Genomic DNA, 22,850 nt, shown 5'->3' on the forward strand with positions numbered 1-22,850 from the left:
CCTAAAATCACGTAATGTGTAATTTGCTTTGGTTTTCTGTTCTGACATAGAAAAGAGGCTTTGTGTGTGATTACCATAAACAATTTTAACCTGAAGATTATTAGAAGAACAAATCAAGCCTCATTTATATTTCAGGTGAAAAAAGAATGGATATTGTCATAAACCTTTATTATATTTATTTTGCATTTTAAATGCTTGTATTGAAAATAAAATCAAATCCTTAGCACTCCTCCACACATTTCCAAAGCCTGTATCCAGTCAAATAGAGGTTGGAGGAGACTGTGCAGCCCCAGGATCACCCAGGAAATATCACTGCATTTTTGACGTGATCTTATACTGTAAGAATCTACAGCTGTCAGAAAAGGATCCTGGAGTAGACAGACCCTTGGTCTGACCCAGTACGGGCTCTCTCATGTTCATACCTAGTCACTGCTTAACAGGAAGGAAGCTGAGGAGAAGTAATTGCACCGACTTTTCTGTTCCTTTTACATGGTCCATTTCTGAGAACTGCAGGCATTCCTTTTAAATTACTAATTCTTTTTTGCTTTCTTTCCATTGGGTTGGATTTACTTCGGGTCCCCTTCATCCTCTCTGATACTGGAGCACAATAACCACACCATACTGGTTCAGCTTAGTGCATTTCAAGCCCACAGATTTTAATAATATCCCACCTTTAATAGTGTCTTTGATCATTCAGGTAGGCATGTACACGATTATTATTTTCATAATAATGTCTTTTCTTCACCATCAACATCATTGCAACATCATTGTTCCAAATTCAGCAATGGTTCGGGAAGTTGTCTCATTACTAACAGTGTTGTGGGCTTCTTTAAATAGTAAACAGTCTTCAGTATTTTTTATTTGTGATCCAAGAAGGACTTTATTTAGGAACGACTACATCACTAATTGTAAACCAAAGATACATTAATGTGAGAAATTAGCCATATCTGAGACAACAAGGAAATTGAACTGTAGCACACTTCCATTCCTGATACCAACCAAGAATATGGCTATTTGGCAGTAAATGTCATGTCACTTGATTTTACAGGCCTACAGGCATTTGGGACATAGTGGAGAATGAAATTTGAACACACATTTTAGTGAAAGTCTCTAATTAAATTCTCAACTTGAGTGAGAAATCTGTTCAGATGCTTTTAACTTATTTACATCCATCTCAGCATTAAATCATCTTTTGCATAGAGCCTCAGTAGAGAACAATAATTCCATTTCACAGAAAATGTCAAGATTGTGACATTTATTTTTGTTTTGCCCTGGAATGAAAATCAAGCATTCTGAAATTCTGTGCAGAAATAAATATTCTTTCAAGTCCAGTATTTCAAAAATGTTTGGAAACTTGAAATGGTTTGCCTCAAACATAGCCAAATTTTTCTTACTGGAAATGTTCACAATTAAATGTGTTGACTTTTTATTTTTGGATCCAGATAAATTCAAGAGTGGCCATTTCAACACTGGTCAGGTTGTCGTTTAGGGGTATGTCTACACAGCAACCAACGATGTGTTATAAACAAACCAAGCTACTTCTAAACTCACTGTCTCAGGTATCCAAGAGCAACGCAGTTGTGACTGCACAAACTCCAGCCCCTCAGTGATGACCCAAAGTTCTTGACAGGACTCGTGCAGCTCACCATGAAACTCTATAGACCCACGTGTGTGGATTGTGTTCCAGCTCCAGTGTCGGCATTTTGTGGGGCTGGATGGAGAAGCAAGAGAAGACAGTTGGAAAGAGATTGGGAAGAAGACTTGGTCATAAACATGAGGGTGCCCTGACCCTCATGCTGCATCTCTCCACACCGCTGCACTCTGCTGTTGAGGGGGTAGGAGAGTGTTTGGAAGTGGAGCACTGGAAGTAGGAGTAGCAGTTTGGGGCATCTGTCTTCTCCCTGGGCCCACTAGTGAGTGGGAAACTAAAGAAGCCTTCAAGTTCAGCGCTCTTTTCGCTTGAGTTTTCACTCTATTTTAAAATGAAAAACATAAAAATGAATTTTATCCTTTGTGTGGTGCAATTATTAAAAGAAAAAACATATGAAAAAATTACACCTGAAGTTCCACATTTCATTATTTCTTTTAGCTCTTTCCTTAAGGGCTGGTTGCAGTATGATGCTGACATACTAGTAGTATGTAGGGACAGTTTTTAGCCACGAGTTGGCTATATTTGTGCACAGTATGGATGCTTATCACACTGCATCTGTGATAGCCATATGTTCTTGCTTTGAGGTTCACGGAGGTGTCATTGACCATCACTGTATCCCTTCAAAATGAACTTAAAAACAAGCTAAAGAAATATCTAAATTCAATTTTTGAATTGTTTTAGAAGCTCACTTCGAAAGCAAATTAGGAATGTTGTCCGAGAGGTTTTCCAGAATAGTTGTCCCTGTTTGGTGGGCAGGATTACAGTACAGGTGATCCAAAAATATTCCTTGGATTGTCCCTCAGGATCTGCTCAAACAATTTACCTGCCCAACACAGTCACTTACGCCAAGACTTCTGTGTTGCAGTCAATACCAGAGCTGGTATGAGAGAGATCCTGAAAAATCTCTGTAGAAGTGTTCTGTGGGAAAAGTAAATAGAACTGATGTGATGCTGTTGGCAGTAGCAAATCCCTGTCTGTTTGTTTGTTTGTTTGTTTGCCGGGTTTTGTTTGTTTATTTTTACAATATTTGCAACTGTGTTTGAGGGGGAGGAAGGTTGAGACAGTGTCTCATCACATAATTCCTTCCAACAGCAGCTAAAGCCCAGCAGTAATGGCTGTTCTGTTACTGAGATACCACACACAAATGTAAACAAACTTAAATGCCCGCCTTCAAAAAGAACTGCTGCGTCCACAACAGTTAGAAGAAAACAGTTTAAAAAAGGGAAGCTGTGTTTCTTACCAAATTACTTTCTCCTTTTCCAGCACACCAGCAGTTTTTTAACCACACAAACACAAGAAATAGACTCTTTGGTCAGCCAATCAACACACCTAACAGTAAACAAAGCTATTAGAGAGTAAAATCAGCTACTTTTTTCCATATTAGACTGGAAAAGGTGGGGAACATGGGAACATGAAAGGAAGAAATGCTTCTCCTAAGGCAGGAAATTGTCCCAAGCAGTGCTGCCCTCCTTCTTGCCCTCTGTGGTTAGTAATGGACCTCAGAAAGACCTGCAGAGATCAGTTCCTAGAGAAGATGTGGTGAATGAAATCCCCAGTCTCTTAAACACGTGCACTGGCTGGACTCTAGCACACTTGCTGCATTAAAAAGGTGTTCCAAGTTCTGGCTCAGATACTACCAAGCAGGAGAGGTGGCAGCCTGTCCAGACATTCTTCGTCCATTACCAGTATTTAAGAAGGCTGTTTTCTCCACTTCAGCAGCGGTGTTCTTTGTCTCATGTTGGGAACAAGCCTCATTCAAACAATCCGGAGTCCTCTAGACAGGGAAAGAAAGCACTTGTGTTATCTATCTCCCCCGCCAACTCTGAAAGTTTACCTGACCCAGAGATGTCCCTAACATTACTTCGAGGAAGGAGGGAAAGGTTTGTAGCTTGTAATGATTCTCACTGAAATAAATGTAAAATAAGAAGAGCACTATCTTCCCACCAGCACAAGTCCATCAGAGAAGAAAGCAGAAGAAAACTTTCTGTTCTAGGTGTATACTTTCCATAGCTGTGAAGTGATTTACAAAAAAGTGATTGAGCTGATGGCTCTTAAGGGCTGAACCAGACCTAGGAGTTCCTGCAGTCACTTCTCACTACCAGCCTTATCTTCTGAACTCTGGCTGATTGGTATCACACTAACACAATATTCTTCAGAGGAGCTCTTTACCTCCAACAGAGTGAGTTTTGTCACCTGATGTACTTCATGGCCTGCGTCTCCTCTCTTTGCTTTCCAGTGTTCATACAGAGCTTCCACGAATGCAGCTTCCCAGAGCAAAGAAGCAGCGGTCTGTTTCTGTATTTACCTGCTCTGTTGAAGAATGCAGCTTCTGGAGTGTCTTGTAACACCATCTGATAGCTCCACTTACACAGCTCAGAGAGAAAGGGTGCTAAAAGTGACAGTACAAATTCATTGCTGCCTATCCTAGGAGCATCATTGCAGAGGGAAATCCTAGACAATTGCTGCTGTAAGGGCAGGCTTTGTGAGGCGAAATAAATCAATGAATAATTATTGCCTCTGACGGCAAGCGGCAGCCGGCAGCACAGCTATGAGGGTGAGACAGGCAGTACATGCTAATAGGCTGGGGGAATCCTGTCTTGACAGTTTTCATCCTGCTCCATTTCTTTCAGCAAATAAGATGCATCTGTTTGCCTCCAGGTCTCAGCAGACAAAGTAAACAGTCATGCTACAGCAGGTCACAGTGTGACTTCATGTGGGTAAACTGAACTACTCTGAAGCAATATGCATTTATCCAGCGAAAGGACACCCAAGACAACATGTGCTGAGGGTAGCTAGCAAACGCCACGGACAAGGAATGTCTCAACAGTAAGTCAGAGCAAAACAGGAAACGCCAAGTGCAATTGTCAAGGTGCAACAAAACACTGGTAAACACTCAAGCCAAAATAAAATGGCCTGTTCTTATTTAACCTTCCTCTCCCTTTCCTTCATCAAAAAATATCTGCATAATTTCTGCAGTCGCCATATTTTTTTTTCCCCCTTACTTCACAATGTCCACTTACCACAGCAAATGTAACAAATATTCAGGGTTGGCCACTGGGATCTGGCGTATTCCTGACTCTCCCAAGAAAGAGTGAGAGCACAGATCAGGAATTCCTTTTGTCTGCAATGTCTTGTCTTTCATATGCTAGTTAATAGGATCCATCAGTTCTCTCTTATTCACATGTATAATGACAAGCTGCTTCATTTGAAATTTCCTTTTTATTGGATGCCAGCCACAGGTTTCAAGGAAATCAAGCTATTTAGCTTTTGATTCTATGGTAGCCCAGGTACAAAAAGCTTCTCCTCCTGTATTACATTAATTTATCTGCCAGAATGTACGTGTTTTCCAGATTTCATAGTTGCTAATGAAGTGTGAATAGCCGTGGATCTTGATAACTAAAACCATATATTGATTATTGGTTACAGAAAGTTATGTTTTCCATGAATGAAGAAATAATGTTTGACATTGTCCTGGGATTTATTAAAAACATTAAATGATAAGAAGGGGAACTATTTCCCCCTTTTTTCATATATTTCTTTCCATAATTATATGTGTTATATATTTTTGTAGGTTTTGTTCCTTTGTGGAAAAGCTTTTAAGCTTTTTCTATAGTATTTGTGGTTTCTGTTTTGTGGGGCTGATGTTTTTGTCAACCAGGACAGAGATCGTTTCTACTTTAGGACCTAGATACATCCTGCCTAGCTTGTGGCACTGAAATTCCTCAGCTGGGAACTCAGCCTTAGCTCTCTGTTTAATTAATGAAAAGGAACGTGTGCCTTGAAAGAATGGTCCAGGTACAAGTCAAATCAGATCAAGAGGGTGTATGACTTCCATTTACACTAGAGCAAATCTAGGGAGAACCTGCTTTCCCCATACAGTCAGGGTGAAACTTTTAAATGTGGCTTCAGCAGAAACTGTACAACAGTTCAGTGCCCCACTAGCCCTGCCTGGTTTGAGGTTGCTTTTCTTTCATATTTTTCCTTTTTTCCCTGAGACGGACTTAATATTGACCACTCAATTTTTATTGTGGTAACTATTTCTGTCAAGGTGAAGGGCTATGTCTGTTTTAGTAAATGAGCCAGTGCCAGGGAATGTCCTGGGTATGGCAGCTCAATCCTCTGCGCAAAGTGCTAGAGCAGTCCCTGGCATGGTTTTGGACCTGGCAGGCTGGCTCCCTTCCAGACAGATCTGGGCATGGTTCAGGAAATGGCACAGGCCAGGGACTATTCCCAGGAGACAACTTGGATGCAGCCTCTCTGCTGTGGAAGGCAAGAAAGTGTGATAGCATAGACATGGGTCTCTTACCGTTTGCCTCAGGGCCAGAGAACAGTTATGATCACATCTGAATTACCAGGATAGACAAAGCAAGAGGCCCTCTGTATTTACCCTGAATTACGAATTCCTTGGCGCCTTGGCAGTGCTGCACAAAGCATCCAAGTTAAGCATGAATCTGATCCAAAACCCAGTGAAAGCAGTGGACGCCTTCTGTTGTTATTAATGAGTTTTCAGTCAGACTGTAAATGAGCACTAAATATTAAAAGGAGAAGTATTGGAAAAAAGACCATATGGGGACAGATATACGTTATGGATATACCTGCTTTTAAAGAAAGGAGAGCAAAAAAAGGGCTTTGACAGAAAAGAAAAATACAACCCAACCAGGTGAGTTACTGCTGTGCTCTTAATAACATACTATTTTTTCATGTCTTGCTGCACAAAGAGTCTATGGTGATTCCACCTAAATGCTGATATCGGTCACTGATTTATACATTGCTTTAGACTTTATTAAATAGGCTAAATATATAATTTCCTTGTGAAAATAATAGTTTCTCAAAATGTTTCAGTACTGCACTTTAATCTGTCATCTGAATAGAGCCTATACTAGCCCATTTTCTAATTTGGTGATAACAGCATTAATTCAGCCTAAATACTCCTTCTGAAACAACTATGACATTTGGGATCCTACATTTTACGTTTGAGAAAAATGAGCTTTATAATAGGATATTTGGAAGTCATAGCTCAATTAAAAGAGTTTAAGTTATTCTTTTGACAAAAAAGTTACATCACGTAGACTTTCAGCGCATTGAGTTTCTTTTAAGAGTGAGATAATGACTCAAAAAGGAACATAAAAAACAGATATATTAAAACATTTCTGCGGTTGCCATACTCTGACTTTTCTTTCCAAAATAAGTGAAATTTCAGTCCATCCTGTGCCTTATGACTTTGTCATGAGTTTTAAACTCAATCTCTTCCAGGAACACTGAGAATAACAAGCAAATGTGGATTTCGTGAGCTGCCTCTTTTGCATACCTTTCCTCTTACACTTTTCAAGTAATGTTGATGTAATTAATTGTGGGTTTATTGGAATACAGAGCTTGCTTGTAAGGAAATAATTGTTACACTTTGATTTGTCATACTCTGATTAAAAGCACTGTACATGTGATTGCTTCCAGCTATTAACTATGCTGCAGTTGAGGGGCAAATTATGCTCCAATCCAAACATCTGTACATCCTTGTAGTCCATACATCCTCATTAACTGCAAGATTAGTCAGAGCAGAATTTGTCTGAGTCAGAGATATCTTTTTGGCAAAGTCAGTTCACCGAAATAATAATCCAAATGCTGTTCACTGTTGCAAAAAGTCCGTAGGTTTTCACTTAAAGCTTGTATTCCTTTTATAATCATGAACTCCCATCATGCTCTTACAGCTGATACCCCTCTGTAGCTAGTCTCTCACAAGTAGGCATGGATGACTCTTCAAATAACATTTATTACTAGCTGGAAACTGTTAAGATGCTGTTACTTAAAAAAAAAAACGTTGAAACCTGGTAAATCATCCATCCATCTGGTGAGAACAGCAGAGTGCAAGCCTGAACAAAAAGCTAACATTCAGTGTGTTGGTGAAGATGTTCAACTGTATGAACCATAGTTTTTTCCTTTCCTCTCTCCTTAAGTATTTCTGATAGATTCAGAAAGTTGAAAAGGGATGAGAGAGCAGTGCATATTTGTATCTGCAGGGATTCATGGCAGCAGGGGGAAGTTGACATTAATGTGGAGAAAGTCCAAACTTCAATATCAGGTGACTGAGAAGACATGAGGCTGAAGTGAATTTCAGACCAATATTTGATGGATAAAATTGGAATCAGTAGGCATTTTCTAAGTTTTTAGTGTTAACAGAGAGCTTCCTTATATCTTTTATAATTGTCCACAGTATTCCTGTCTAAGATACCACTGTGCAATGATACACTGTGTGGAATAGAAATATTATGATAAAAAGTCAGGACACACCTTTGTTATGCTCAGGGATATTTTGGGTAGTGGGGAGGCAGGACAGAGAGGCATACCCCAGCGCAGAAGATAAAGTCAGGGCCTTTTGGCATGTTAAAGCTTATTGAAAAAACAAATGCAAAGTCGTGCACTTGGGAAGGAATTGCCTCTTACAATGGTATAGGCTGGGGACAGACTGGCTGGGGAGCAGCTCTGGGGAAAGAGTGCTGGGGACCCTGGGAGCTGGGCAGGAGCCGGCAGCGAGCCCTGGCAGCAGAGGTGGCCAGCAGTGTCCGGGGCTGCATCAGCAGGAGCACAATGAGGAGCTCGGGGCAGGGGTGCTGGCCTCTGCCCAGCACTCGTTGTTAGACCACATCTGGATAACGTGGCCAGTCTGGTGCCCCCCGATGCAGGAAAGACGCCAATAACCTGGAGTGAGTTCACCCCCACGACGCTCAGGGCTGGAGGGTGTCCCCATGAGCAGAGGCTGGGGCAGGGGGGTTTGTCCAGCCTGGGGCAGAGATGGCTTTGGGGCACCTCACAGCCACCCCGGTGCCTACGGGGAGGGGATGGAGAGGGGGCAGCCGGGCCCGTCACAGCCGTGCATAGCAGGGCAACAAGGCACAGCAGGCATGAACTGAAACGAGAGGGGTTCAGGCTGGGTACTGACACCTCTCCCCCGTGAGGACAGGCAGGCCAGGGGGCAGGCAGAGGGACAGGCTGCCCAGGGAGGTGGGGCAGGCTCCGTCCTTGGGGGTTTTCAGGACCTGTCTGGGCAAAGCCCTGAGCAACCTGGTCTGATCTCACAGCTTGGAGCAGGGGTGCACGAGGGGCCTCCTGAGGTCCCTTCCAGACTGAATTTGCCAGTGATCTCAGGTAAGTTTTGCAGCACAGGGACATTACACTGGTTACACCTGGCTAAAGCATCCTCTTGTTATCCTATTTATAGAAAAGATTTTCTTCAGAAACTCACCCATTTTACACAGACTCCAAAATAAATAAACAGCACGTGTTTGCTAGGGATACACTCTGGCTTCTCCAGGAGTCTTTTAGAAGTTAGCCAACATATGTGGTTACACTTCTTCCGCAGACTCACATGACCGTGCTCCAACAAGGAGCTGAAGATGCCTATACATAGAAAATTAGTACAAGTACCTTTATATAATCCAGATTATTTTGAAACAAAATATAGGCTTCTTTCCCACCCCCAAGATTAATTAAATAAGGCACTCTGAAGTATATTTTCTTTATATAGTCTTCTATTTAGAAACTAAAGATGTGCATTTATTTCAATGACTGAATAGAGCAAATGGGATAACAGATCTCTATGTAGATAGCTCTCCCAAAAGATATGCTGCATATCTGTCCACTACTTGTTTCTGCCAATTTAGGATGATATTTTAGCTCAATAGTAGCTATCCACAATTCTTTGTAGTATTTCATCTTACAGATATAAAGGAGAAAAGATAACCTTTTTTTTTTCCAACAGCCCTTCATGAATGCCATGAAAAGATATCAATGTACCTATGAAACAAAAGGCTTCTGCAAATAGGAATGCAGGAAAAAGTCTTTCTACTTGCACATTCTCAAATGAATTGCAGATGTCAGGGAAATCAATAAATCTTTCGGATATCAAGAAAAATAAGGATCCCAGCCACTTCCCCCGAGACTCTTTATGTAAAAGGTGGCACAATAATTATGTAGGTGCATTATGATCTATAGGCAAGTGCACTGACTATTAACATCTAAAAGTGACATTTCCTTTTCAGACAAATTTAATATGAGCTGCAAAGATGCATTTTGCCGTCAACTTGCTTGTACAAAAGCTAAATCAGGCATGCTCTTATAATTGTACTGTATGCATTTTCCAGCTCAGACTCTGGTTCTACCGCATCTCCCAAGTCAGTTACTGTGGGTAGAGCTGGCCTAATTTTTTTCAATGCATAGCATATTTGCCTAAATACGCAGTCTATGAAACAGTGCCACTGAAACACTCCAATCAGATCTGGCAAAAAATAATGATCGGGGAATGAGGGCAAGGGAGGGAGCAAAAAAAAACCATTGAAACGTTTTATTCTGACAGCTTGGAAATTAACTTTTTGACTTTTCAAGACAGCTTTTTTGTTAGAAGAAGTTAAGAAAGATTCAGAGTTAGATAACTGAAAGCTAAACAAAATTAAGAAAGTCCTTTTCAATGAAATTAAACATTTCAAGTTAACCAGAATGGATATATAGTTTTCCCTTTATTAAATCATTTTTAAAATGTCGGTGCTTTGTAAACCAGGAGAAGTTTTTTTCAGTTCAGGCATATAAATGAAAAATCGACCATGCAGTCAACATCTGCAGGCAAGGTATCTGTTACCTGGTGAAAAAATGTTTTTCCTGTCCCCTTGAAAAATGCTCATGTGCTCAAGACTTATAAGATTATACTCAATCTTTGGGAGAGCTGAGGATGTCATTGGAAGTATGGATAAATGCTGTAATGTTGGTTTTAGTAGCTAGTCTTCATATAAATGAAAAATCGACCATGCAGTCAACATCTGCAGGCAAGGTATCTGTTACCTGGTGAAAAAATGTTTTTCCTGTCCCCTTGAAAAATGCTCATGTGCTCAAGACTTATAAGATTATACTCAATCTTTGGGAGAGCTGAGGATGTCATTGGAAGTATGGATAAATGCTGTAATGTTGGTTTTAGTAGCTAGTCTTTTGACCTCCGTTGGTTGTTGCTGTTATTATGACAAAGCTTAAATAAGCACAACCAAAATCAAGGAATAGCTCTTTGAGAGCTGTCATAGAAGAAAAATTTCCATTTTAGAGTGCTAAATGAGAGCCTTTGCACCCAGGTCAGCCATAATATGTCAGCCCCGCAGCGAAGGCCAGCTCTCAGAGCAGGTGGAAAGAGTTAGAAAAACTAAAATGGAGCTAAACAGAGAGAAATGAATTCACCTTTGTCTTCCGTGAAACAAACCTGATTACGGCAAGGAAAGAGTATGTGTATATGTTCACCACAAAATGAAGAGAAACCCAGAAAAGAGAGAGAAATCCACCAAAAACTGCATAGCCTTGCCAGTGCAGCAGTTCCTGCAGCTTCATCAGCCCTGCCACACGGGGGTAGCCGGGGATGCCAGAATTGCAGTGGGGGTCCCTCCTACCACCCCCATCCGTCCACGGTCTTGTCTCCCAGCTCCGAACCTGCCTCTGGCCCCTGAACTCCAGGCTGATGGCTGAGCTGATGGCTCGGGCACAGCTGATGGCTGAGCCCTATTTCTTGTGGCGCACTGGGCTGACAAAGGCAGGCAAGCTCAGAGCCAGCTCCGGGCACTTTGCTGTCAGCTGCTCTGCTTTGCGTGGCTGTGCCATCAGTCAGAGGGGGAAGAAGAGAAGGGTTCTGCCCTTCTCTTTGAAGAAATGCCTGTGCATTGTACATAGCTTGGGAACTCCTACAGGATCAGGCATCCTTTTGATATCTTGAAGAAATTTAACTAAAAAGCTATGACGTGAAAACCTGGAACTTTATAGGAAATGACAGTTGATGGCTGCAGAGCCCTGAGGCAGGGTAAATAATGCCCATGGGGAGGCTCTGCTGGGAGGAATCTTTCTACATATGGTTTCATATCAAAAGCCATTTTGTTTCTTGTGGGGGGAGATAAGAGAAAAAAATAAACCCATGTTACAGCCATTGCTAGTATCACCTAATGCAATGGTGAAAGGCCTTGCAGTGATGACAGCGGTATATGAACTCATGTGAAATAGAATAGAATCTAAAATAGAGGCAATACAAACATTTGTTGAGTTTTATCAGCCGATATTTGTGTGAAAAGAAACAGTACAAATGAAATTTTGTTAATGCCTTTCGCTTCCATAAACTTTAAATGGCTACAAGTGGAACACCAGAAAAAAAAAAAAAACCAACCCTGCAAAAATCACTGACTTAACCCTTCCACATTTATCACTGGACTCATGAATTTAGTGATTAATTAAATTAATTTGATAAAGTAATTTGGTTTCTGTGTGTTAGTTTTCTCTACTCATATGTGAAAGCCACTAGTTAATAGGAAGCTGACAAGCTTTTTCTCTGTTTGTGTCAGGTGCTGAAACTAATCTGAACTTGAGGAGCAGGGAAGAGCCAAATACATCAGATACCGGATCAGAAACCCAGGATAAAAATGCAAATAACCATGGAACTCAGTCATCTAATCCACTGTCCAGTTCTGTGACTGCTGAAAATGGAAATTCAGTATCAAATGGTAAGCAGTTTTTAATCCCAAAGCTCTTCTGACATAAAATTGCTGAAGTGTTTCCTTGAATGAGCTTTTTAAGATATAGTCAAGCTGGAATCTTCTGAGTTGTCAAATATCTGTGTTTCTGGAACTGGCTTAACTTTATATATGTGAACTGATAAGCCCCTCTCCAATAAAAGCTGAATATGAAGAAAATAAAAGAGCCTCTGTTGAGGAATTTGTAATTAGCTCAGCTCCAAGTCTATAAGCAGCCTGAGGCATGGAGGACTGAGGTTTGAGATTTCTGATCTTATAATCAATACAAATGGGACAGAAAATGGAAAATCAGGATCTCCCTTTGCTACAGGTGCCTTACCAGTGAATGACAAATTGTTTATCATTGCAACAAGATGATCAAAATGGTGCAAGAGCAATGACAGAAGGAATGAAATCTTTCAAGGTCCTAAAAGCATTAAATCCTAAGGATATAACACCTGTATTACATAAAATCACACAATACAAATACACGAGTATGAACAGACACAAGACAAATAGAAAGTATTTATTTCGATGGAATGTGGAGAAGCAGATATCTAAATACTTGCATGGCACTGGGTACAATTATCTTCATGCTGAAAACTTAAGTCTAAATATGGTTTGTGTAAGCAGGACAGTTGTATAACCTTTTACTGTTAAGGGTAGAACTACACATAACGCAGTTGGTAGTTTCAGAGCTATACTGGAAAAATCAAAGGGAAAAAAATATTAGGTCAAGTGAAATATTGCATTTTGTTTTCCAAATATGCTATCCTTTTTTTTAAAAAAAAAGGATAGAGCTGCTTATTATGCAATGTTTTGAAATGAAAAATCAAGCTTTATTATCAAAATGAAACATTTCAAAATCAAATAATTCCTTTCTTTTCAAGAAAACCTGTCCTCCAAATTCTGCAGTGCTTGGCCAAAATAATTCTTCCTGCTCTCTCTGATAATCAAAGCAGAAAACTTACCCAGTCTGAGGAGTTATATGAGTGTAAAGGTGCATTCATTCCTGCGTGGAACCGGCAACGCACTGTGACAGAAGAAAAAGACATCTTTGTCCATTACAACCGTGTCCCCATTTGTATCAATATAATAATTTGGGGAGGAGGGGAGCATACTTTCAGTATGTATAACAGACAGATTGTTAAATTAACACAAAAACTGTGGGTAGACCAAGTCTTTGATTCCTTACTATGTAGGATTTTAACCATATATTCTAATGTCCTAATGGGACTTGTGGGATATCAGCTTTTTATATTTTATCCCCAGACCGCTTAACTGGGAGTTTAATCACAAGAGCTGTGTTTTTTTCAGCTTAGAAATGAAATGATGCTTTAAGTTTATAATGTGTGATGATTACAGTTAAGTTAGTAAACGACCTCAGTTACTGAAATAAATAGTCATTGCTTGAATAAAAGGCTGACTAATAGGTGAGATGGGTGCTTGTAATTGTTTGTGTGAAGTTTTTATCAGTGTATTTGCAACCACTAGTAGCCAGGGCTGTTCATATTCATAATATACAGTATCTACTATGCATAAACTAATTCTTTTCAAACTATTTGTAAATGGAAAGTTTAATCATAAAGGTGTAATGTTGTGCAATGGAATTTTCCAGTAAGATTTTTTTTCCATTAAAAACACTGATTCATCAAACCCAAATTTTTCATGGAAGGTTCCCAATTTTGATGCAGCTTTGATAAGGAATGGTTTTGATATTCACTGTATACTATGAGTAGAAAAAAACTCCCATTAGGTCTGGCAGTATCCCACTGGGTGAGGAATTAGCATTATTTGTGGTATTTCAAGGTTCAAACCTATGTTTTGCCTATCAGACTGTTGTAAAAATGATGCAAACTTTGATTTTACCATGATGCAGAGCAAAATCAGATTATAAATTTTGTGATACAGAATGTTAGTTTTCCAGCCACCCTTAACAATAATTGAAAGAGTGGACAATATGGAAAACTTTGGTGTACTTTGATTACACGAATTCAAAACCAGTTTGCCAGTTTGCTGAGGAAAAAAATCCTTCCAGGACCCAACCTTAACATCTTCATGATTTTGAAATCTGTGTCTTGTTGGATATATCTAGGCAATACTGATATTTGAGAATGTGCCATGAGATGTTTCCATGTAAAATACTTTTTCATTTCTTTGTTACTCTATACCAAACTCCTCTAGCTTTGAGGAAAATAAAACCTGAAATGCATTATTAAATAGTTGATACCTGAGATTACAAAACTCTTGAATATAGAGCAATCTGCTTCTCACTGTTACACAGTGCAACTATATAATCTACTTTCCACTGATAGAACTGAAGTCTAGATTCATACATTACTCATATGAGTTAATACAGAAGCAATTTCTTAAATAAGACTAATCTTTTGCTGTCATGAATGAAGTGTCAGCACCACTCCTCTGAAGCATCATGAAACTTAGTCACCATGGTCATAAGAATCATCATTTTGATGAAGATGTTAATCTTACTTATAACCTGATGAATTCTTTAGAAAACTGTTACTAAGCAGCTAAAAAGATGGTTGGCTCAGCTTCCAAACAGATTAATGCTGTGTTGCTTTTGGAAGCTGAGTTTAATTTCTGGCACTGCTGTTAGTTCAGAATTTTAATAGAAGTTGCTTTTTCATTTTATATAATGTAATCCTCCTCTTTAGTTTATCTTTAATATTAGGAGTAACACCATTCTACAGCTCTGTGCTATCAAACCGACTTTTCTGACACAAATCTTCCACACCTACCAGAGTTTTTAGTCTGAAAGGAAGAGCTTTTTTGCTATTTCTTGTCCAAACACAGAGAGTAATGAGAAAGCCTATAATAACCTTTTACGTTACAATGCTGAAAGTTGTGATCCTAAATCACCCAAAACAGCAGATCCTCTGGTGGGAGACACTCAAACACTGCAGGTAAAAGTTTACTGAAATTTGTTGTCATTTCCAACTAGTACCTAATAGGATATAGAGGAGTGTTTAATCATTGGGTGAAATGTTTAAATATGACAACTATTATAAGTGACTGAGGTGACCTAACCTTTGGTTAGTGAAAGGGAGACATTCCCCAGATATCTGACAGTTCTTTACCCCCAGTGGAGTGTGTTGTAGAGGTACTGACTCTGCGTAACCCAAGCGAAAATTAGAGTGGATATTGTATAGATGAGACAGCCCTGTTGGACCAAAGGAGCATTGTGCTGCATCGTGCCTAATGGTCATAACAGGCACGCACTTTGCACTGTGCTGTTCATCCAGCTCCGTTGGCATGCTGCTGTCCCTTGAAGCCTCTCTGGTTGTTCCTCTTCTCTTCAGTTATAACTGAGGTCCACTGCTTGTGTATGGAGATCCATGTGAATGGACTCACTATATAGTTTATGCTGATTGGCATAAGAGTAACTATAAGAACCCGTTTCACCAAAAGCCCTATGCGTTATTCAGGCAAGGGGATTAAACTTTAGCTGTTGAGAAGGTAGCCATTCTGTCTAAGCAGGTCACCTGTGGGCTACCGTCTGCTGTATAGTCTCTTGAGAGTTACCGCCAGATCTAAGCACATCGGGCAACAAGTTGCAGAATGGGAGAGGTGTCACAGCAGATAACCTGACAGAAAAGGGGCATGTCACTATGACACAGGCTGCATGCTCTTGAGCACAGAGCCTTACATCTTGCCTTTCCTGGTGATGCCTCTTTCATGCTATAGCAGCCAATGTATCAAGTGGAGCTGATCAGTAGATCCAGCCTGTATGTGAATGCAGAATCATGGAGGAAGGTAGAAGGTTTGGGGAATGATGTGTGGCCACAGTTGCAAGACTCAGAGACTCTGTGGTGTTGCTGTTGTTTTGCAAATATGGATGTTGGAGGCCAGGAGGTACAGGGTCTCCAGTTCGGGGGTAGCAGAGCCTATGAGACTGGAGGTTCTCTGGAATCACAGAACCACTTCTAGATGTCCAGTGATCTAGATCTCAATATGTGAGATGCAAGCTATTTATCTGAAGGATCCTAAGAGGAGTATCTGAGAACAGGGCAGAAATGGGAAATAGGAAGTACAGTAAGAAGATCAGGGATCGAGTGTGGGATCTTCCTTTGAAACAATATAGAAAAGGCATTACAGGGAGTAAGTGGGTAAAGGACTGGGTTTCTAGTTTGAATACACATATTGCTTGGGACAAGGCCATATTCCTGATGATGTGAAAAAAAAATAGAATGCATGTCTTTCATTTAACTTCTCCAGTTAGAGATTATTGATTAAATAATATTCCTTGCTATCATTTTCACCACTACATAAAATTGCAGTAATCATGTTAGCAAGCATAATTTTGCCAGAATATTGCCAAATTAGGCTTACTTTTGGTAACTTGAGAATAGTTGCAAGAAAGCCCAGTCCAGATGGTGTAATTTGTGCTCCAGCCTGAACCCCTGATTAACTTATGTTCTTGTAGTTCTGCCCCTGCTAAACTGATGCTTCCAACCTTGTGCTGAATTAAGCAAGGTCTTATTCAGTGTACAGCTGTGGTATCCTAATATTTACTTAGGTGTACGTAAAGGAAAACTCTCAGAATGTAATCAACTACTCCATTTATCTTTCCAAACTCCACCAAGCCTCTGCTTGCCATGTCTATGAGGACGTGCTGTTGCTGCACATGGCAACTTTACTTATTTGATAAGACCTCTTATCAAAGTGCTTTTCATAGAAATAAATACAAAAATCATTGATAAACTTATTCTTAGCTCAAGGCTGTCTTGGATGGTAGATCCTAAAGCGTATGAATATTGTTCAAAAGCAATATCTTCTTCAAAACATGCTGCTGGCCTAGGAAAGTATTTTCATTCATTTATGGTGGTCTAGAATAATTTTACATTATATCTGGAAATATTAATGTTATCTTTAGAAATATTTTACATTATATCTTTTATTTGAATTAAATGAATAACACCTACTTTAAAAAGGCATTTTGCATTAAAATGTGGATAATTTTTTATTACGTTCTTTGAGATATATCCAAACTGAATCCATGTGAATAAATTGTTAGTTCAGGAAATGATTTGCAAAAAGTGATTTGTTTTGTGGTGACAAAAACTGGATTTTTGGAGGGAAATTTATTTCAAGCATTTCATTTGACCAAAAATATGTGATTTTGCTGAGGGACAATTTTAAGTTGGAGGACAGGGAATTTCATATAGGTAAGAAAGGAATAGTGGTAACTTACATATATTTTACAAGCCTAGTATACTGGGGACCTTGAATATCAGACCTTGCCCCAGTACATACCTAATATATCATGTACCAGCTTCAAAAAGTGATAACTCCACCGCAAAACAAGACATAGTTCAAATCACTGAGAAGACAGGGTCAGAATCCCTCTTTGCACCAGGCAGAAATGGACTGAAATGCTGGATTCTCACCAGATTTGACCTGACTCCTGAACTGCAAGCAGGGGTTCCACCTTCTTCACTGCCTGTGTGTGTCCAGATGATTTGAAGCTGTAGAAAAAGATCCGTATTTATGAATACTTTACACAAGCTTTATTCAGAAGAACAAATAAAAAAACCCCAGCTGTCCCTAGTTACAAAGCTGTGGAGATGCACCATTATAAGGGTGAAACTAAAAGCAGGGTAGAGAGGCCAAAAAGGAATAAGGAACATTCCTTCTCTTTAAAATTCTTGTTCTATTTCTCTCTCAAAGTCAGGTTATTTTATAGGATTATTCACGCAATTTATATTTTCATGAGTTAAATCATATATCAGTAACCATGTAAGAGTTAATGCTCATTTATCAAAATAATAAAATTAAAAAAACGTTTTTAATACTGAAAATAGCAGGTTAGAAGACAAGCATGTTTCACAGTGTGTTTCTATGCCAGTTTCATGATTGAACAAGCAACTGAACATGAACATGGAACAGAACTATGTCTAGTGCAGTACATAATCCCATAAGTAGTTTATGATTCATTGCGTTTGAACCTTGAATTGTTTCCATCATGATTCTGTGTATGTTGTGTATAATATGCAAAGAGTGGGGCTCGCCTCATTTTTTCTTATCTAAAAGTTACATATCTAGGCCCAGAATCACCTTACCTAGTTTTAGCCACACAAAAGGTAGATGCCTAGTCTAATCAAATGCTTCAGATTAGATGTTATCCATTTCTAGTTAGTAAATCTCAGGTGATCTACTGAGAACAATTCAACTTGCATATCTCTTACCAGGATGAATCCTCTTCTCGTGGTGGCTATCTCTGTTCAGTTGACTAAAGAAGGAGTGGTGATATGCTGTTTATGGATGCCATAGCAGCGTGAAAATTTGGAATATATGCTATACGAAGCAATCAAAAATGCTGGATACCAGACCTACCATGGTGTCTGTGATTCTAGTTTGTGAGGGGCTTAATAACACCTATCATGGACTCCCTGTGTTTCTGCTTCTGCCTTTGCTTCCCCTCATCCCGCCTTTCAGATCCTCTGTAGTGCTATGTGAATGGTCTTCCCACTCCGGCAGAAGTGATGGGGAAGCGCCGGCAGTGAGCCTCGCTCTAGGATCAGTGTGCAGAGGTGTTTGTTTCTCTTGACTACAGAGGGAGACTACCTGGCTCTTTTACACTGGATGACTGGTTTTTACACAGCTAAATTTTGGGCAGCTAATTCCCACCTGGAGAGTGCACAATAAGTACAAGAATTACAAAAAACTCTGTACTGAGGAGATGAAGTTGTAAGTCCTGGACCTACTATCGACTTCCCGTGTGACCTAGAGACATTAATTTGAGAGCAGACCGCAGGCCTGTTTTCCATTCCCTTTGCATTGCTTCTGCGATGAAAAGGAGCCAGGGGAAGAGGAGCCAGGGATTTCCGCATTGCAGGAGGAATCCCTGGCCAGTGTATAGGTAATGTGTTATTTGTAGGCTCTTTCAGCACAATTGCTCCTTCTGTAAACCAGCATGCATACTTATGATGCTATTCATACTTGGTAAACAATAATTGTTCCAGTTTCAGTAAGCATGGAAATAGTAAATATCCAGGCAAATGTGTGATTTTTTCGTTCTTTTTTAGTAAAACATGTCAAGGTCTTTTGAATCTCACACTGAAATCAGCCAATGCATAAATGTCAGATTATAAACTAGTATTGTTCTGCTTTAGGTTTACCAGAGGAAAATGAATATTCAAGACTGTCGGCCAGCACTACGGCAGGCTCATCGATTCAAAGACATAGGGAGAGCCACACAAGTCAGGTAAATATTTCATTGACAGTCTACTAGAAACAGTAAAAGAGAAAAAAATCATAGTAGCTGCATGTTGAAAGCTGTTGATTCAAATTTGTGTGTTGGCATTGAAAAATGCAGACTTCTTTTACAGGTTTGTATGGAGCTAAGGACAATAATGAATTTACTCTCAACTTTTTTTTCTGGGAGGATAATCATCCTGAAAGGTTCTCATAGCAGAGTTCAAAGTTTATGGTACTTACTGTTGCTGGTTGTGAGGATGCTATTTTCAGGCAGGAAATATGTCTCTTCACCCTGAGAGGACCAAGATGTTATCTCTCTCAAGATATTCAATCATACCAGAATGAGTTGCATGATAATGAACCTCATAGGAATAAATGCATAATTATATCATCCATTTGTATATAAAAGCAGTGAAGACTTTAAAAGCGGTCTTCACTGTTTTTATACAAATATCAGTAAATAAAAATTAAAATCAAAATATCTAGCAATTAAAACAGCAATAGGTACTGAGGTAGTGTGAAGCTTGCACTTTGGTTCTTTTAAAATTTCTGTTTAGTTAATGTCACTTTAAAATAACAACACAGAATTAAGTTTGATGTGCATTAAGTGAACAAAAAGGAATAAAATTTGTCATAATATATCTCTTCATTCTTTTCTTCAGCACTTTATGTATAATGTGAAACACTTTACTTTCTAAGTAGCCAATTCAGGCATGCAGGCATTCAAGAAATTTTATTTTATTTCACTTAAATGGCATTAGCGTATTCTCCTGTTGTCTTTATGTCTTCAGTCCACTTTTCTAAAAGGGTACTCCTGAGTCATTTTTTTATTTGAGATGACTGTAAGAATTTTACAGTAAAGCCAAATATTGTCCAAAGAGAAAATATGTTGAAGCTGAGAGGAGTTTCCTCAACAGAAACCTCTCATTAACCAATGGTACAGTTTCCAAACTCTTTTACCAGAAGGTAAGGGAAGTGCTTTATCACATTTAAAAGCTAATTCTTGTCTGCGGGGGACAGCTGACATTTTATTACAACAAAATACTGGCCCTAACCGAGTGAATGAATGTTTGGCCATTGACTCCAACAGGAATGGGATTCAACCTTCAACATCATATTCGGTCTTAACGTAACTTTGAAAAACAATAGGTTTTAACTGAGTAAATATGTGAGCAAACTAGTACAAAAGTCTTCACTTTTTGTTTTTCTGCACCACTGTCCAAAGCACAGGCATAACTACAGCGCCTATTCTGGGTTGAAAAATTGTGCCAAGACAGCACTCGGCACTACACTGATCTCTTCAGATACGTAAGTGAGGCCGGCCAGCGCTGCCCTGGCACACATAGGCATATACCCATCTTGCACGCAATAACACATCTTTGCCATCACCATACCTCTCAGACTCTCAAAACGTACTTTGACCATATTGTGAAAAAGTACTTACAGGTCTACTGTCTCCAGATCAGTATACTGGATGAGGATAGAGGATTATGAAGGTGACTGGAGGCAATGTTTTCAATTGTCTCTGTTACATTTTTTAATGATCAACCAAATACTTATTAGGCATGAAAGTGGCCAAAGAGCCCTCTCTAGTGAATGAAAAATCCAAGTCCCGGACACTGCTCCAGTTATAAACCTCACACAGTGAGACACTTTAGTCCTGGAGCACCTTACACCTCTGTTGCTAAAATGCTTGCCTGAGATGAAGGAGGATCATGTTTAAATTACTACATCAGTGCAGTACGTGGAGAGTTAAATGAACTGGGTATAGGGGAGCCATTATCTTCTTCTTATCTTTGCAAATGGAAACTGTATCCCTATGTGAAATTAGTCTGCAACATTTAAACGCTTTATGTTAGAAGCAAGTCTTTAACCATTTACAAACTTGTATTTTTGATTTTTCCAAAACTACTTGCCAAAAACTGAACACAATTTCAATTCAGTACGTTGAAATGTCACTTTTCAGTAAACAGATGTTTTGCCAAAGTGTTTCACAAATCTTTAAAATAGATTCCATGGCATGTACTCAGAATTACATGCAGGGACAATCCTTAAATGCAAGCTCAGTAAGAACTGTGACAAGTTTAGAGAAGGAACCTGCAGTTCTGTGATTTTTGATACAATTGCCTTAATGAATAAACATCTTCCAAAATGGTGTTGCCAAAAGAAAAAGAAAAAAATTTCCTCCCACAAAAAGAAAAAATAATCTTAAAAAAAGTCTGTGTTCACAGGGCTGAGAATTCTTACTGTAAAAAGCATTCCTCACCATTTCCAAAGCATGGCATGTATTTGAAAATGATTGGTTTTAATTACAGTTGACATTTCTTAGCATGCTGCTGGTGACACTAACAGCGTACAACCCTATTGTAAAAATCTTTGCCAGGCTTCACTGCAGTAACCTTATCACTTTAAAATAATTCTTGCACAGACGTATGAAATAGGACAGATTGTTTCACAGATCTGTGAAGGTACTGATTGACTAATTGCTCTAGAGAGAGAAACATAGACTGGGTCCTTGGATTTCTTGGCAGACACTCTGTCATTTCAGCTAAAGGAAACTGGTTCATTAGCTTCCAGGGATTTATAATATTTATGGGTTTTTTTTAATATCTCCCTGCTAGTTCCTTACTGAAGGGACAGGATTTAATTTCATTTTTGTCACAGAATCTCAAGGCTCATCTACATCCAACTAAAGTTTAGGCATTGTGGCTTATGGTACCATCATGTTGTCACATCAGGTGATAATTACCTGCATCACTGCCCGATACTTCCTGCACACTGCAAACTTACACACTTCAGAGAGCAAATTCTTAAGCTCAATATCTGTCGACATGCATCATAAGGCTCAATCTTTTAACAAACACTTTTGGAAGCAATTACCAAGTATAAAATATCATGCAGATGTGAACTCAGCAACTTAACTGATCATCTCTAAAGTAAAGTCTGCTGAAAACAAAAAAAAAAAAGTTTACTGTTGGCCATAAATGCTACTTTTCTAGGGCAATCATTACTTAAAGGTCAATTTTTATCAAAATGAAAAAGGACAAAAATTGAAAACTATTGTTAAAATACTAACAAAATATTTCTCATTTGAAAGTTATGGAATAAAATTCTACTTTCTTCTGCTAGAAAAAGGAGAAGAATATTAAAAATAAAGTTTGATTTTTGTCTCATCAGAAATGAAAGAACTTACATCAAAAGAAATTAAAGTCTTGCATGTTAAAAGAACAACAAAGTATGGGGTTTTTAAACTAATACATTTCCTTCATATTGTTCTGTGGCTCTACAGTTGTAGATTGTAGATACACCCTCAGTAAGTTTGCAGACGACACCAAGTTGGGCGGGAGTGTTGATCTGCTCGAGGGTAGGAAGGCTCTGCAGAGGGACCTGGACAGGCTGGATCGATGGGCCCAGGCCAACTGTATGAGGTTCAACAAGGCCAAGTGCCGGGTCCTGCACTT

At 39.2% G+C, this 22,850-nt stretch overlaps 1 protein-coding gene across 1 annotated transcript in view; it reads left to right on the forward strand.

Moving 5' to 3' along the window:
- The window catches only part of MYO16 (myosin XVI), a 322,187-nt gene that overhangs the window by 286,087 nt on the left and 13,250 nt on the right, over window positions 1-22,850 (forward strand). The window contains exons 33-34 of the mRNA XM_009276139.1: window positions 12,004-12,162; window positions 19,305-19,396. Coding sequence (XP_009274414.1) covers window positions 12,004-12,162; window positions 19,305-19,396 — 251 coding nt within the window. The remainder of the gene's footprint in view (window positions 1-12,003; window positions 12,163-19,304; window positions 19,397-22,850) is intronic.

This window comes from Aptenodytes forsteri, unplaced genomic scaffold (assembly GCF_000699145.1).
Source record: "Aptenodytes forsteri isolate BGI_AS27 unplaced genomic scaffold, ASM69914v1 Scaffold96, whole genome shotgun sequence".
NCBI classification, from domain to species: Eukaryota; Metazoa; Chordata; class Aves; order Sphenisciformes; family Spheniscidae; genus Aptenodytes; species Aptenodytes forsteri.